Source organism: Cervus canadensis, chromosome 11 (genome assembly GCF_019320065.1).
Source record: "Cervus canadensis isolate Bull #8, Minnesota chromosome 11, ASM1932006v1, whole genome shotgun sequence".
Taxonomy (NCBI): domain Eukaryota; kingdom Metazoa; phylum Chordata; class Mammalia; order Artiodactyla; family Cervidae; genus Cervus; species Cervus canadensis.
Window position 1 is genome coordinate 28,820,219 of NC_057396.1, and position 13,209 is coordinate 28,833,427.

Below are 13,209 nucleotides of genomic sequence, written 5' to 3' on the forward strand. Positions count from 1 at the left end.
GGAGAATCCCGGGGACAGGGCAGACTGGTGGGCTGCCATCTACAGGGGTCGCACAAAGTCAGACACAACTGAAGCGACTTAGCAGCAGCAGCAGCAAGGCACAGTAAGGACTTTTCCCAACTACAAACGTGCCACAGGACTGGAAAAGGTCAGTTTTCATTCCAATCTCAAAGAAAGGCAATGCCAATGAATGTTCAAACTACCACACAATTCACTCATCTCACATGCTAGCAAAGTAATGCTCAAAACTCTCCAAGTCAGGCTTCAACAGTACGTGAACTGTGAACTTCCAGATGTTCAAGCTGGATTTAGAAAAGGCAGAGGAACCAGGGATCAAATTGCCAACATCTGTTGGATCATCAAAAAATCAAGACAGTTCCAGAAAAACATCCACTTCAGCTTTATTGACTATGCCAAAGCCTTTGACTGTGTCGATCACAACAAACTGTCGAAAATTTTTAAAGAGATGGGGATACCAGATCACCTTACCTGCTTCCTGAGAAATCTGTATGCAAGTCAAGAAACAACAGAGCTGAACATGGAACAACAGACCGGTTCCAAATTGGGAAAGGAGTACATCAAGGCTTACACATCACCCTGCTTATTTAATTTATATGCAGAGTACATCATGCTAAAGGCCAGGCTGACTGAAGCACAAACTGGAATCAAGATTGCCAGGAGAAATATCAATAATCTCAGATATGCAGATGATACCACCCTTAGAGCAGAAAGCAAAGAAGAACTAAAGAGCCTCTTGATGAAAGCGAAACAGAGTGAAAAAGTTGGCTTAAAACAACATTCAGAAAACTAAGATCGTGGCATCTGGTTCCATCACTTCATGGCAAATAGATGGGGAAACAATGGAAACAATGACAGACTATTTTGGGGGGCTCCAAAATCACTGCAGCCATGGTGACTGCAGCCATGAAATTAAAAGAGGCTTGCTCCTTGGAATAAAAGCTATGACCAAACTAGACAGCATATTAAAAAGCAGAGACATTACTTTGCCAACAAAGGTCCGTCTAGTCAAAGATATGGTTTCTCCAGTAGTCATGCATGGATGTGAGAGTTGGACTCAACCAGTCCATCCTAAAGGAAATCAGTCCTGAATGTTCATTGGAAGGACTGATGCTGAAGCTGAAATTTCAATACTTTGGCCACCTGATGGAAAGAACTGACTCATTGGAAAAGACCCTGATGCTGGGAAAGACTGAAGGCGGGAGGAGGAGACGACAAAGGATGAGATGGTTGGATAGCATCACCCACTGGACGGACATGAGTTTGAGCAAGCTCCAGGGAGTTGGTGATGGACAGGGCAGCCTGGCGTGCTGCAGTTCATGGGGTCGGACACAATTGGGCGCAGGACTGAACTGAACTGAAACCTGCTTCCTACAAGACTGCGTTACACACGCCAGCGCGAAAGCAAAAAACAAACAAACAAAAATCCAACCTAAAACCCCACGCTCTGCCACCTTGGTACCTAAATAGGGTCCCCGCCTCCCTTCAGCGGGACCGGGGCGAAAGGGGCGTGCCCGAGCGCGCGGAACCCACGTGACCGCTGAGAACCCCCGTCAGCCAAGTCGCGCGATCTGCCGTCATATCAGCTTATGTCGCTAGCCTCTGATTGGCTGGCGGCGCCGGCAGCCCCGAGCGTGAGGTCAGGCTACGCCCTTCCCTACTTCGGCTGCTTGGCTGACCGCGGAGATCCACTAGTTGGAACTGCAGAGGCCCCGAGGAACCAAGTCGGCAGCCGGGCAGCGGGCGGCCGATTCTTTCTAGGTAAGGATGACATGGGGGCTGGGAAAGGAGGCCGAATACACCTGAACGGGATGCGTGAGGAGAGGAAGAAAGGGGGGTGGTGGGGTAGAGAGACAGGCAAGACCCAGGAGGTGAGAGCGTGTCTGTCCCTCCCCTTCTCCCCCATCCCGCTGGCGTTTGTTGACTGCTTCCTGGACGTAAGGCCCTGGGCACGAGATGGGGCTCTGTCTGCGAAATTTGGCTCAAGGACTCCTGCGCTGATCATTGGCAGGGACGAGCAGGTAGCTGGGTGGGGGCTGTGATGGGGCGAGTGCAGAGCGCAGGGCACGCGCGCTGGCCAGGGGCTGGCGGGAGGCGAGTTGCGGCCAGAGACCTCCAGGTTAGGGGCCTCTGCCTGGCCAGAGCGCGTGTTTCAGGGCACAAGGAGGCTTGGACGTGAAGGAAACAGAACATGAGAGTGGACCTGAAGAAAATGAAATGTTTGATGTTGGCTATTGCGAAAATCTATTACAAGGCAAATCCACTGAACGCTAGTAAAGCGTTTTGCGACGAATTTCTTTCTGTTCTTGGGAATTTTTTTTTTTTTCTTCAAGAGGCAAAGGAATTGGGCTGAAGAACTGGTGATTATTTGTGCAAGCCCCAGTTATTGTAGTGTAATTAAGATGACTATAGAGCCCCTGGCTTTAGGAGTGTAAACACTTTAAAATTATATGCAAAAGTATGTGAGCTTCTAAGGTCATTGAGAATTTAAAATTTTAAGGAGCTGAAGAGATAGTGATGAAGAGACAGTAGAACTTGGTTAAAGTCTGGATTTTGCAACCAGCCTGAGGGTGATTGAATCCCAGCCCCAGCATTTGTTTACTTGATCGCTCTGGGTATCTTGTGTCCAGATTTCTTATAAGAATAATACTAGTACCTAACTTTTAGGGTGTATCTTGAAAGGGTTAAATGAGTTAATATTTACAGTACCTCATATATAGTAAATGTTGATACTAGAAATGAGCAATTTTTTAAAATCAGATAACACTTTTTTTGCCTTAGGTTAGAGTAATTTTGACTGAGCTGTAGTTCCTGTAACAGTAGTAATAATAAATAGCTCCTGTTCCTTGAGGAGGTTCCACATGTTAGATAATGCCACATCCTATACTTCATCTCTAAATCTTAGAACAGTTCTGTAACCTAACCTAGATATGCTTTCTCTATTTCATAGATGTGGGTTTGAATATAAACTTCAAAATTGAATTGCAGTTTTGAGATCATAATTGTTAGTGATTTCAAACTTTTTTTTAGATGTCAGAAATTCCAGCAATATATTTGTGAATACCTGATTACTACATCCCACAAATTCTGGAAAAAAAAACAAACAAACTTTAAAACAGGTTTCATCTCACAGTATCTCAGCTGCCTCCAGCTGGTCTGAGGTACATTTCCTCCTTTCTTCTAGGTACTGGCTTACTATCACAGCAGTTATATACAGGGAATATGCAAATCAATACAACACTCATGGCCTTCAGTTAAGAGTTTTTTTTAATAGGTAGGGACTGAGAGCTTATTAAAGTCTTTACTTACATCGAATATTAAAAGTAAAATATAAAAAAAAAAAGTTAGAGAATGCTCATGGTTAATGTTTGAGTTATTTTTGGCTACACGGTACTGTTCCAGATACTATACTAAGTCCTCTACATAGGAACCTTCAAGTTTTGAACTTTGAAAGGTGTGAACGTGCATTCCGTCAGCATCAGTGAAATTGCAGCTTGCCCTCCGTCTCCTGTTGCTGACAGTCCTTCAGCTCTACCATCTCCCTCCTACTCTCTCCTACTGTCCCTCCTCTAGTCAATAAGTCTTCTTGCCTGTTCACCCGATGCCAGCCCCTGTCTGTATACCAGCTATTGTACTGTACTACTGTACTTTTCAAGGTATTGTATGGTAAGATTAAAAATGTTTTATTTTTTGTTTGTTTTTTGTGTATTCTTTGTGTGAAAAGCATTAGAAACCTATTACAGAATAGTACTATATAGCCGATTGTGTTATTGGATACTTTGGCTGACTTCGTTGGACTTAGGAACAGAATTTATTCATATGTAGGAGACTTTCTGTATGTGGGATTATGGCTGTTTGGTATTACAGGTAATATGCAAGACTCGTTCACCAACTCTTCAGTTCAGTTCAGTCGCTCAGTCATGTCCGACTCATTGTGACCCCATGAATTAAAGCACGCCAGGTCTCCCTGTCCATCACCAACTCTCGGAGTTTGCTCAAACTCATGTCCGTTGAGTCAGTGATGCCATCCAGCCATCTCATCCTCTGTCGTCCCCTTCTCCTCCTGCCCCCAGTCCCTCCCAGCATCAGGGTCTTTTCCAGTGAGTCAACTCTTCAAATGAGGTAGCCAAAGTATTGGAGTTTCCACTCTCACCAGCCTTTAAAGTGTGTGTGTATGCTAATTTGCTTTAGTCATGTCCGATTCTGTGCAGCCCTATGGACTTAGCCTCCCAGGCTCCTCTGTCCATGGGATTCTCCAGGCAAGAATACTGGCACGAGTTGCCATTTCCTTCTCCAGGTGATGTTCCCAACCCAGGGATCGAGCCCAGGTCTCCTGTTTTGCAGGCAATTTCTTTACCGTCTGAGCCACTAGGGAAGCAGCCTTTAGTGCTATAGCAATATTCTTTTCAGTTGTTAGGTTCTTCTTAAATGTTTGTTTCTGATCTTACTTAATGTACGTGACCTGCTGCTCTGTCCTTTATGGCTTCAACTTCAGCTACAGCTAGGCTCCTTTTGATCTTCAGATTCATGTTTGCAGGTAGGCTGCTGCTTTTATCCTGGAGTCCAGATGAGTCACAGCAATTAGACTTAAGACCCAAACTGAACCCATCATTCCTCGTACCTCAAAAGTTCCTGTTGCACCCAAATATACTAGCTCCACAATATTCCCTATTTTTGATAACATCCTAGGTTTCTTTTTTTAGTCGATGTATAGTTGATTTACAAAGTTTTATTAGTTTCTGATGATAGTTTTTCATACTTTTCTCCATTATGGTTTATAACAGGATATTGAATATGTTCCCTGTGCTATATAGTAGGATCTTGTTGTTTATTCTTTCTGTATAGAATAGTTTGCATCTGCTAGTCCCAAACTCCCATTAGACTTCTTAGTCTCTATTGTCTGAGTTCAGGCAGTCATCCTCTCTAGGTTAGTCTACCACACTAGTTAGGAGCAACCAGTCTCCCTGTGTCTTATCAGTATAATACATTCCTAACACAACAGTTTTTATAAAATATGTGTCTGTTTATACCTCTTTCCTCATCGAAAGTCTTTCGTGTCTGCCCTGTCATGTGTGAGGGAAAGTTCAAATTCCTTATCAGGGCACCAGATCCAATAGCAAAAGCAGTCTGACACCAGTTTCCTTTTACCAGGTTCATCTTCCAACCTTTTTTTCCCTCTGCTTCACCCTCGTCACACCATTAAGCATCCACCTTGCCACATCCCATGAGCCATGAATGTACCATGGCCTTTCCATGGCTTTGCAGTTGTTATTTCTAATTGAGATAATTATCCCTCCCCCACCCCTTTTTTTTTTCTGGTAATGTCCTTCAAAGCCCAAATCAAAGTACTTCACTGTACAGCCTTCTATTGTAATAGCAGATAGTTGTGTTGTCTTTTCTAATTTTGTACAGTTTGCATATATGTACCTTCATTGTAGAACTTCTGGGTGGCCTGGTGGTAAAGAATCCACCTCCCAATGCAGGAGATGCAGGTTCAATCCCTGGGTCGGAAAGATACCCTGGAGAAGGAAATGACAGCCCACTCTAGTATTCTTGCCTGGGAAATCCCATGGACAAAAGAACCTGGCAGGCTACAGTTCATGGGGTGCCAAAGGGGTCGGACACAACTTAGCAACTAAACAACAACCTTAATTGTAGTACTTGTCGTATTGATGGGACTCTTCCGTCCTATAGCTGCCTTACTTTGAAGATGGATTTAGACTGAATCTTTTTAATCTTTGAATGCTCGTCACCTGGTGTACTTCTTGATACTTAATTGTTGTTTGAGTGCATTAACAATATATGATGAAGGATATATGTCAATATCTGGTATCTGTATTAGTTGATTGTAAATTTTTTTCCATGTCCATGTGAGAAAAAATGCTTGCAACTCATAACACAAACAAGGGGCTAAACACCTTAATAAATAAACAACTTCTAGAATTTGATTTTAAGAGACTGAAAACTCAAAGGCAATTTTCGGACTCTTTTTTCTTATTGCTGTTGTTCAAAAGTTTTAGTTATAGATGAGGGCTGTTTAGAATACTGTGCACATTTCTCACTACCAACAGTGTAGTGAAGAATGAGAAAATAGATTGTCAATGATGGAGTCAGTGATCAGCCCACAAAAGCTGACTGTGAATTTGCTGAACATTATATGCAGGATCAACTTAAGTTTTTCAAAGTTTAAGCATCTGGAAACAGGAGCTGGCCTACTTTCCTTTCAAAAGGCTAGATAATAAGCATTTAGGCTTTGTGAGCCATGCTGTGTCCGTTACAGTGACTGAATCTTGACTTTGTAGTATAGAGAAGCAGCTATAGACTATGTAATAGACACATGTGGACATAACTGTGTTTCAACCAAGTTTCTTTACAGAAGCAGGCACTGGGTTCAGGCCCTGTGGGACCACAGTTTGCCAACCCCTGACTACTGGGGGGTGGGTGGCGGGGGCGGGGGGAGAAATGTAATCTAGTTTTTTGTTCCATCAATGAGAGTTCGGGTCAGTCACAAAAATAGGATAGTCCCTGACTTTTTTGGTTGTGGTCACATCATAGATCCCTTTTAGGAAATTGACCTGAAGTCTCAGCACTGAAGCAAAAGTCTTTGAAATATGAATCCTTTGTGCCATTGAAACTTGTAGGGGAAGGAGAAAGCCGTTTACCTAAATACCTTTGCTATTTGCATGCTAACTATTACCATGTTCTCTGGCAATAGGATATAGTGGAGGCAAACACTGAGATGCAATTAGATCTGGATTTACACCACCCATCAGCCTGGCCTTGGAGAAGAAGTTTTGTGGGCCCCAGTTTCTCTCACTGAGCTTTGGTGTCCCCATGTATAAGATGAAGAGACTGGACCCTAGTCCAGAGATGACATTGAAGACCCCTTCTGGCTCTAATGATGGCATTTACAGGATTGTAGTAGCAGCAGGCTTGTACTTCATATGCCTATGAAAGCAGGAACTTCATATATAGTTTTTCTGAAAAATTTTTGTTTTGAGAAATGTCAACATGGGAAAGTAATTGTTGTTACTTGTTTATCCTTTAGGGGCTAAGATGGATCTTGTACTCAGTATTGCAGATTATTATTTTTTTACACCGTATGTATATCCAGCCACGTGGCCAGAGGACAACATCTTCCGACAAGCCATCACTCTCCTGATTGTAACAAATCTTGGTGCTTATATACTGTATTTCTTCTTTGCAACGCTGAGTTATTATTTTGTCTATGATCATTTATTAATGAAACACCCACAATTTTTAAAGGTAAGTGCTTTTCTTATCTATTGTTTAATTACTGTTACAGTAAAAATAGCAATGTGATGTATCAATATTTGTGAGATTTTCAGATTAAACTGGTTATAACCTTTAGAGTTTCTAAAACCGGCTCCAAATGGGATATTTTTGGAAGAACTAGTTCTCTCTCTCCTTTCCTTAAACAGATAAATAAACTGTACTTTTTTTTTTTTAATCTGTAAGCCTGGTCTTGCTAGACACATAGGTAAGAATTTCTTTGCTAGTGATGAATAAATAAATGTAGACATTTGTATAATTATTTTAATATTAAGCTTTCACAAACTGAAATATGCTTTTACTGTGTATATAATTTTTGACTAGATAATCCAAACTCAGCAGATATAGACCTGTTTAGTGACTTTTCTGTTTCAGTTACTTGTATTTGTCAGTCACTGCAAAGAGTGGGGAAAAAAGGTAGAGAGGGTTGGGAATGGAAGTTAATTATGAAATAAATGAATATTCTGTAAATAGAAATTTGGAATAGAGATTTTGTACGAAGGGGAGAAAAATATTTAGAATTTAAAATATTTGTGGCATTTGCTTCCTGCAAAAGGAATGTTTTTCTTATACACCCCTGCCCAAACAGTAACATTTTAGTAGAAGCAGTTTGGAGGTAAGTGCCTTCATATAAAAGAGACGTTCAAAATCCAATATGGAACAATTGTGTGCTAGTTTTGTTTAACATAGATTTTGCACTTTGTAAGTATTAGAAACTTCATTTTCAGAATCAAGTCTCTCGAGAGATTACGCATTCTGTCCAGTCAATGCCATGGATGAGCATCCCCACGGTTTCACTGTTCCTGCTAGAGGTGAGAGGTTACAGCAAACTCTATGACGGCATAGGAGAGTTTCCATATGGTGAGTTTCCATATATGGTATAAGAGTTTCCGCATGGAGTGTAAACTTCAGGCAGAGATGGGTTTCTTGGAGTCAAATCTGCCTCTTCTTTTCTTCAAAATACTTTTAAAAATTTCATTTTGTTTTTATGTGTGCATGCTTGGTTGCTTCAGTTGTGTCTGACTCTTTGTGGCCATATTGACTGTAGCCCACCAGGCTTCTCTGTCCATGGGATTCTCCAGGCAAGAATACTGGAGTGGATTGCTATGCCCTCCTCCAGGGGATCTTCCCAACCCAGGGATCAAACCCACATCTCTTATGTTTCCTGCATTGGCAGGCAGGTTCCCACTAGTGCCACCTGGGAATCCCAGTTTGTTTTCAGTATTCTACTTTAATTCATTCATGTCCTGCCACATATGTGCATTTCTTTAATTTCATCTCAGCCTTAAAGTCTTTCTTGTAGATGAGATTGTGCCCAGGAGAAGATTGACATCATCAGAGCTAGAGCCTTGAATTTGTTTCCTATTACCTATATTTAATTCAAGCATTCCCCCCCCCAAAAAAATAAATCTCAAGTAATCGATACTTATAGAAAAATGGGAAGACAAATTTTTTTTTAAAAATCTATCATCACTTATTTTTTTTAAAAACCCATCATTATTTATATCACAAAATTGAAACCCTTGCTATGCATGCTGGTTTGGACTCTGATTTTTTTTTTTCTTGCCAATGTTTATGCCATATTTTCATGCCAATTAGTTTTAGAATTACATTGCATAAATATCCATTTAAATAAACTTTATTTAAATAATCTATACTTTTAGATCTTTAGATTGTTTCTTATTTTTCTATTATAAACAGTGCTACAGTGACTAAACTAAAGTTTTGTGAAATTCTGGAATTACTTCATCAAGGTACATTTCTGGAATCTAGTATTAGAAAGTAAGAGTAATACATAGTTAAAATTTGTTGTTCATATGTACCAGCTTTAGTTGTAAGCTTTTCACGTTTCATCACTCCCATCTTATTCTATATTAATCCTATGAGGTAGGTACTACGATATGCTCCTTTAGAGGTGAGTAAATTAAGTGTACAGAAGAGTTTCAGTAACTTGCTGAGCTCACTTGACAAGTAAGGGGTGGATCTGGGGCTGAAATCCATGGTTGTTGGCATCAGCACCCCTGCTCTCCTAGTAAAAGTTTAGTTTTCAAAGGAGGAAACAAAAGTCACACACCAGGTGCTGAATTGGCTCGGTCCTGGAAGGTGGGCTGAACTACGAATAAAAGTAAAAGGAGAGCGGTTTGAGTAAAGATACAGAGGCAAGACTCTGAAGATGTTGGGAGGATGCTAAGTGAACCAGGCTGGTTAGTACATGAGTAGATGAGGTTGGAAAAGTCAGAAGGAGTTGGGTTACAGAGTAAATGCTCATAATATCATGGCTTAAGGTAGTTTGTGGAAAATAAAATTCTAAGCAGAGGAGGTAAAATATGTAAAGATATGTGTGTTATGAAGATTAATATGAAAAGAAAAATAACATTATTCTCCAGCATTTAATTAATAAAGATACCATAGGAATATACTCTTTCTGTTTCGTAAGTATCCTCATAGTTTAATTAAGAAATACTTTAGGTAGGACACTTCAAGTTTTTATGAGAGGAAAATGAACAGATCCCAGAGTCAAGGGAGATGGAGGTTGTGATGCATTGAATTAACAAAGCAGATAGTTGGCAGTGTTTGGGTCTAGTATCCTGTTTTGTCTCCTTAGACGGACTTGTCAAAAGTAACCTCTGAACGAACTTATGGTTGCTGGGGAGAAGGACAGATAGTTAGGGAGTTTGGGATCAACATGTACACCCTGCTATATTTAAAATGAATAACCAACAAGGACCTACTGTATAGCATAGGGAACTCTGCCCAGTGTTACCTGGCAGCCTGGATGGGGGGGAAGTTTGCAGGAGAATGGATACATGTGTATATATGGCTGAGTCCCTTCACTGCTCACCTGAAACTATCACAACATTGTTAATTGGCTACAACCCAATACAAAGTAAAAAGTTAAAAAATATATTAAGGAGGGGAGAAAAAGTAAACTGATCCTAGGAGCTGAATCTTGATTCTGCCATGTCCTTTTGTCTCTTGTAGGCTGGTTTCAACTCGTTGCTAGTGTCTTGTCCTTTCTCTTCTTCACTGACATGCTGATCTACTGGATTCACAGAGGCCTTCATCATAGACTTGTATATAAGGTAATAAGCTTGACTCATTTGTAGAGGAAGAGAGAAAAGACACATTTCAGCAGTGGATAGCTATAGATCCTGTCTCGTTTTCAAGAATTTCCTCTAACTTACTAAATACCTAAGTAGCCTTAGTCATGATAGGTACCAGGTACATTTTGTTTGTATCCTTTATGAATCTGCATGGGCTGTGCTAAAAATCTTACTGTCTTGGGGATTTTCTAAAGTAATTTGCTAAATTCAACAGGATTTTTTCAGATAGATCATTTCCCACACCATGAGCATGAAAAGCTAAGTAGAATGTTGCACTGGGTAGAGTCTGTGGCATTAACATGGTCTCTTCTTCCATAGCGCTTACACAAACCTCATCATATCTGGAAGATTCCAACTCCATTTGCGAGTCACGCTTTTCACCCTCTGGACGGCTTCCTTCAGAGTCTGCCTTACCACATATACCCTTTTATCTTCCCGTTACACAAGGTAGTTTATTTAGGCTTGTACATCTTGGTCAATATCTGGACAATTTCCATTCACGATGGTGATTTTCGTGTTCCCCAGCTCTTAAAGCCTTTTATTAATGGCTCGGCTCATCACACAGACCACCATATGCTCTTTGACTATAATTATGGGCAGTATTTCACCTTGTGGGATAGAATTGGAGGCTCTTTCAGAAATCCCTCCTCCTTTGAGGGGAATGGACCTCTTAATTATGTGAAGAAAATGGCAGAAGAAAAGCACAATAGTCATGGAGGAAGTGGTTATAAAAATGAAAAATTATTCAATGGAGAGTGTACCAAGACTGAGTAGATTATTTCCCAATTATTAAAAACTTTTAATCAAGGAAAAATAACCTACATACGTTACCATGAGGAGGCATAGCAAGTGAACAGTATCATTTGAAAAATCAGTATTGTGGGTATAGCTGAGGAATGCTCACAATGGTAGATCAAGGGAACGTGGATGTGTACCACGATTTTAACCTCGTGGTCCAAATACTGGATGTTGGTCTAAGGAACAAGTTGTGTCTTTCTAGCCAGCAGATCTGTAATTTGTATAGCCTCAACAGCAGTTTTTTAAAAGATAGAGGATAAATTATTGAGGGGAGTGGGCTGTGTCCTTTTGCCTTAATTTGTGCATAGTCATTAAAGTAAAATTCATTGTGGTTAATGATATCAAGACTAAATGGCATAACAAAGAAGTACTAATATGAAGATGGTTTCTCGTATCAGAAATGATTAAGTATTTGGTACAGTAAGTTCCCTACATAAAAACAAGTTCCATTCCGAGATCCATGTTCATAAGTCAGATTTGTTTATAAGTCCAACAAAGTTAGCTCATCTACCCAACCAACACAATTGGCTATTACTGTTACAGTAATTGGCTATTATTATTACAATCTATTACTGTTCTGTAATAGATTTATAAGACTTTTCACACCAATAATACGTAAAAAACAAACACGAAAAATAAACGTCTTTACTCTTAGAGTACAGTACCTTGAAAAGTACAGTAATATAGTATAGCAGATGGCACATGGGCGGTCATCGAGGGAACAGGTGAGGAGAGTTACTAACTCAAGGAGGTGGGAGATGGAAGAGCTTCAGATCATCAGCAATAGGGGATACCAGCTACATCACCACTGCTTTTATGCTTGCTTCAGACATCCTGGGCTTGAGATAAAAATACTGCACAGCACTGTACAGTGAAGAACACAAAAGCACAATCCCACAATGTCACGCATGTGACAGTGTCCACTAGATATGTGAACTTAGTGCTTGGACATGTGCACGCATGTCCTCGTCTTTGAAGGTTAGAAACGTGAAGGTTCGTATGTAGGGGACTTACTGTGTTGGTATGATAACTTGTGCTTTGTTCAAGTAGAAACATAGATTTGAAAAAAAATCATAATGTATTATCAGCTCAGTAACCTGATTAATAGCTGATGTTACAAGATTATTATCTTTCCACACATAGAAAACTTACTCTCTGGTGACATCGTCAATGAACAGATACATTGGAATTTTAGAAAACATTAGTACTGCCATGATTTAATCCAGATCTGGGATTAAAGATTTTGATGGTTATTGTTTTCAATTGTTATTTAATAGGTGTAAAATGATGTGATTCTGAATATATGTAGAAAGGGAAATTTGATGCCCAGGTAATATATTTAACTCTACTGGTTTTTTAATTAAATTGATGCACTGCACTTTTGATAAGTTTCAAACTTACAATCCTGTGATTTCTATAAAAGGAAATAATTGCCAAATGTTTTAGGCCTATCACTGAAGATTAGTTTAGAAATATTATTTCAATACCCTCCTGTTTGTTTACTTCTTCCCGCTCCCTCTGCGAAAAGATTTAACAGATAACTTTGACTAAGAAATGTCATGTGTTGTAATATAAGTATGTTGGGAAAACATGGTTGGCAAAGGTATTGTCTAATCTATTTATGTAAACAATAAAAGTTGATTATGACTGTTATTAAAGTGTATCAGTTAAATATTATAAAAGCATAAAATATTCTTTGTACAAATTTTATATCAATGTGAAAGCTTAGAAGTGTTGTGGATTGTCACAACTTTTAGAATATCTCCAAATGCTTGCTATCAAGGGGAGAAAGAGAGAAGGGAGTGCCACTTTCTTTTTATATTTCATATCTGTTATTAGATTCTTTTAGCAAGACACCAGTCATAAAATTTAATGCTTTGAATCCAGAAGAAAATGTTTGTTTTTTTCCTTTCTAAGTTATTGTTACAGTGTTGCTTCACTTAAGCATACCAGTATACCATTTAGTATTTTGTAAGTGGTCAGTGCATCTAAATGC

General features: G+C 39.8%; 1 protein-coding gene across 1 annotated transcript; it reads left to right on the forward strand.

The window, feature by feature from the left end:
- Positions 1–1,644: 1,644 nt before the first annotated feature.
- Positions 1,645–12,866, forward strand: SC5D (sterol-C5-desaturase). The gene is made up of 5 exons (XM_043481769.1): positions 1,645–1,779; positions 7,067–7,284; positions 8,040–8,172; positions 10,294–10,394; positions 10,734–12,866. The coding sequence occupies exons 2-5, from the start codon at positions 7,075–7,077 to the stop codon at positions 11,187–11,189; spliced, it is 900 nt and encodes a 299-aa protein (XP_043337704.1). The 5' UTR covers positions 1,645–1,779; positions 7,067–7,074; the 3' UTR covers positions 11,190–12,866.
- Positions 12,867–13,209: the final 343 nt, after the last annotated feature.

Bases quoted from the DNA above. Each gene is read 5' to 3' on its own strand.
- SC5D (XM_043481769.1), top strand. From the start codon at position 7,075: ATGGATCTTGTACTCAGTATTGCAGATTATTATTTTTTTACACCGTAT. The intron at 7,285-8,039 runs GTAAGTGCTTTT...CTTCATTTTCAG, and splicing joins AACACCCACAATTTTTAAAG to AATCAAGTCTCTCGAGAGAT. The intron at 8,173-10,293 runs GTGAGTTTCCAT...TGTCTCTTGTAG, and splicing joins CATAGGAGAGTTTCCATATG to GCTGGTTTCAACTCGTTGCT.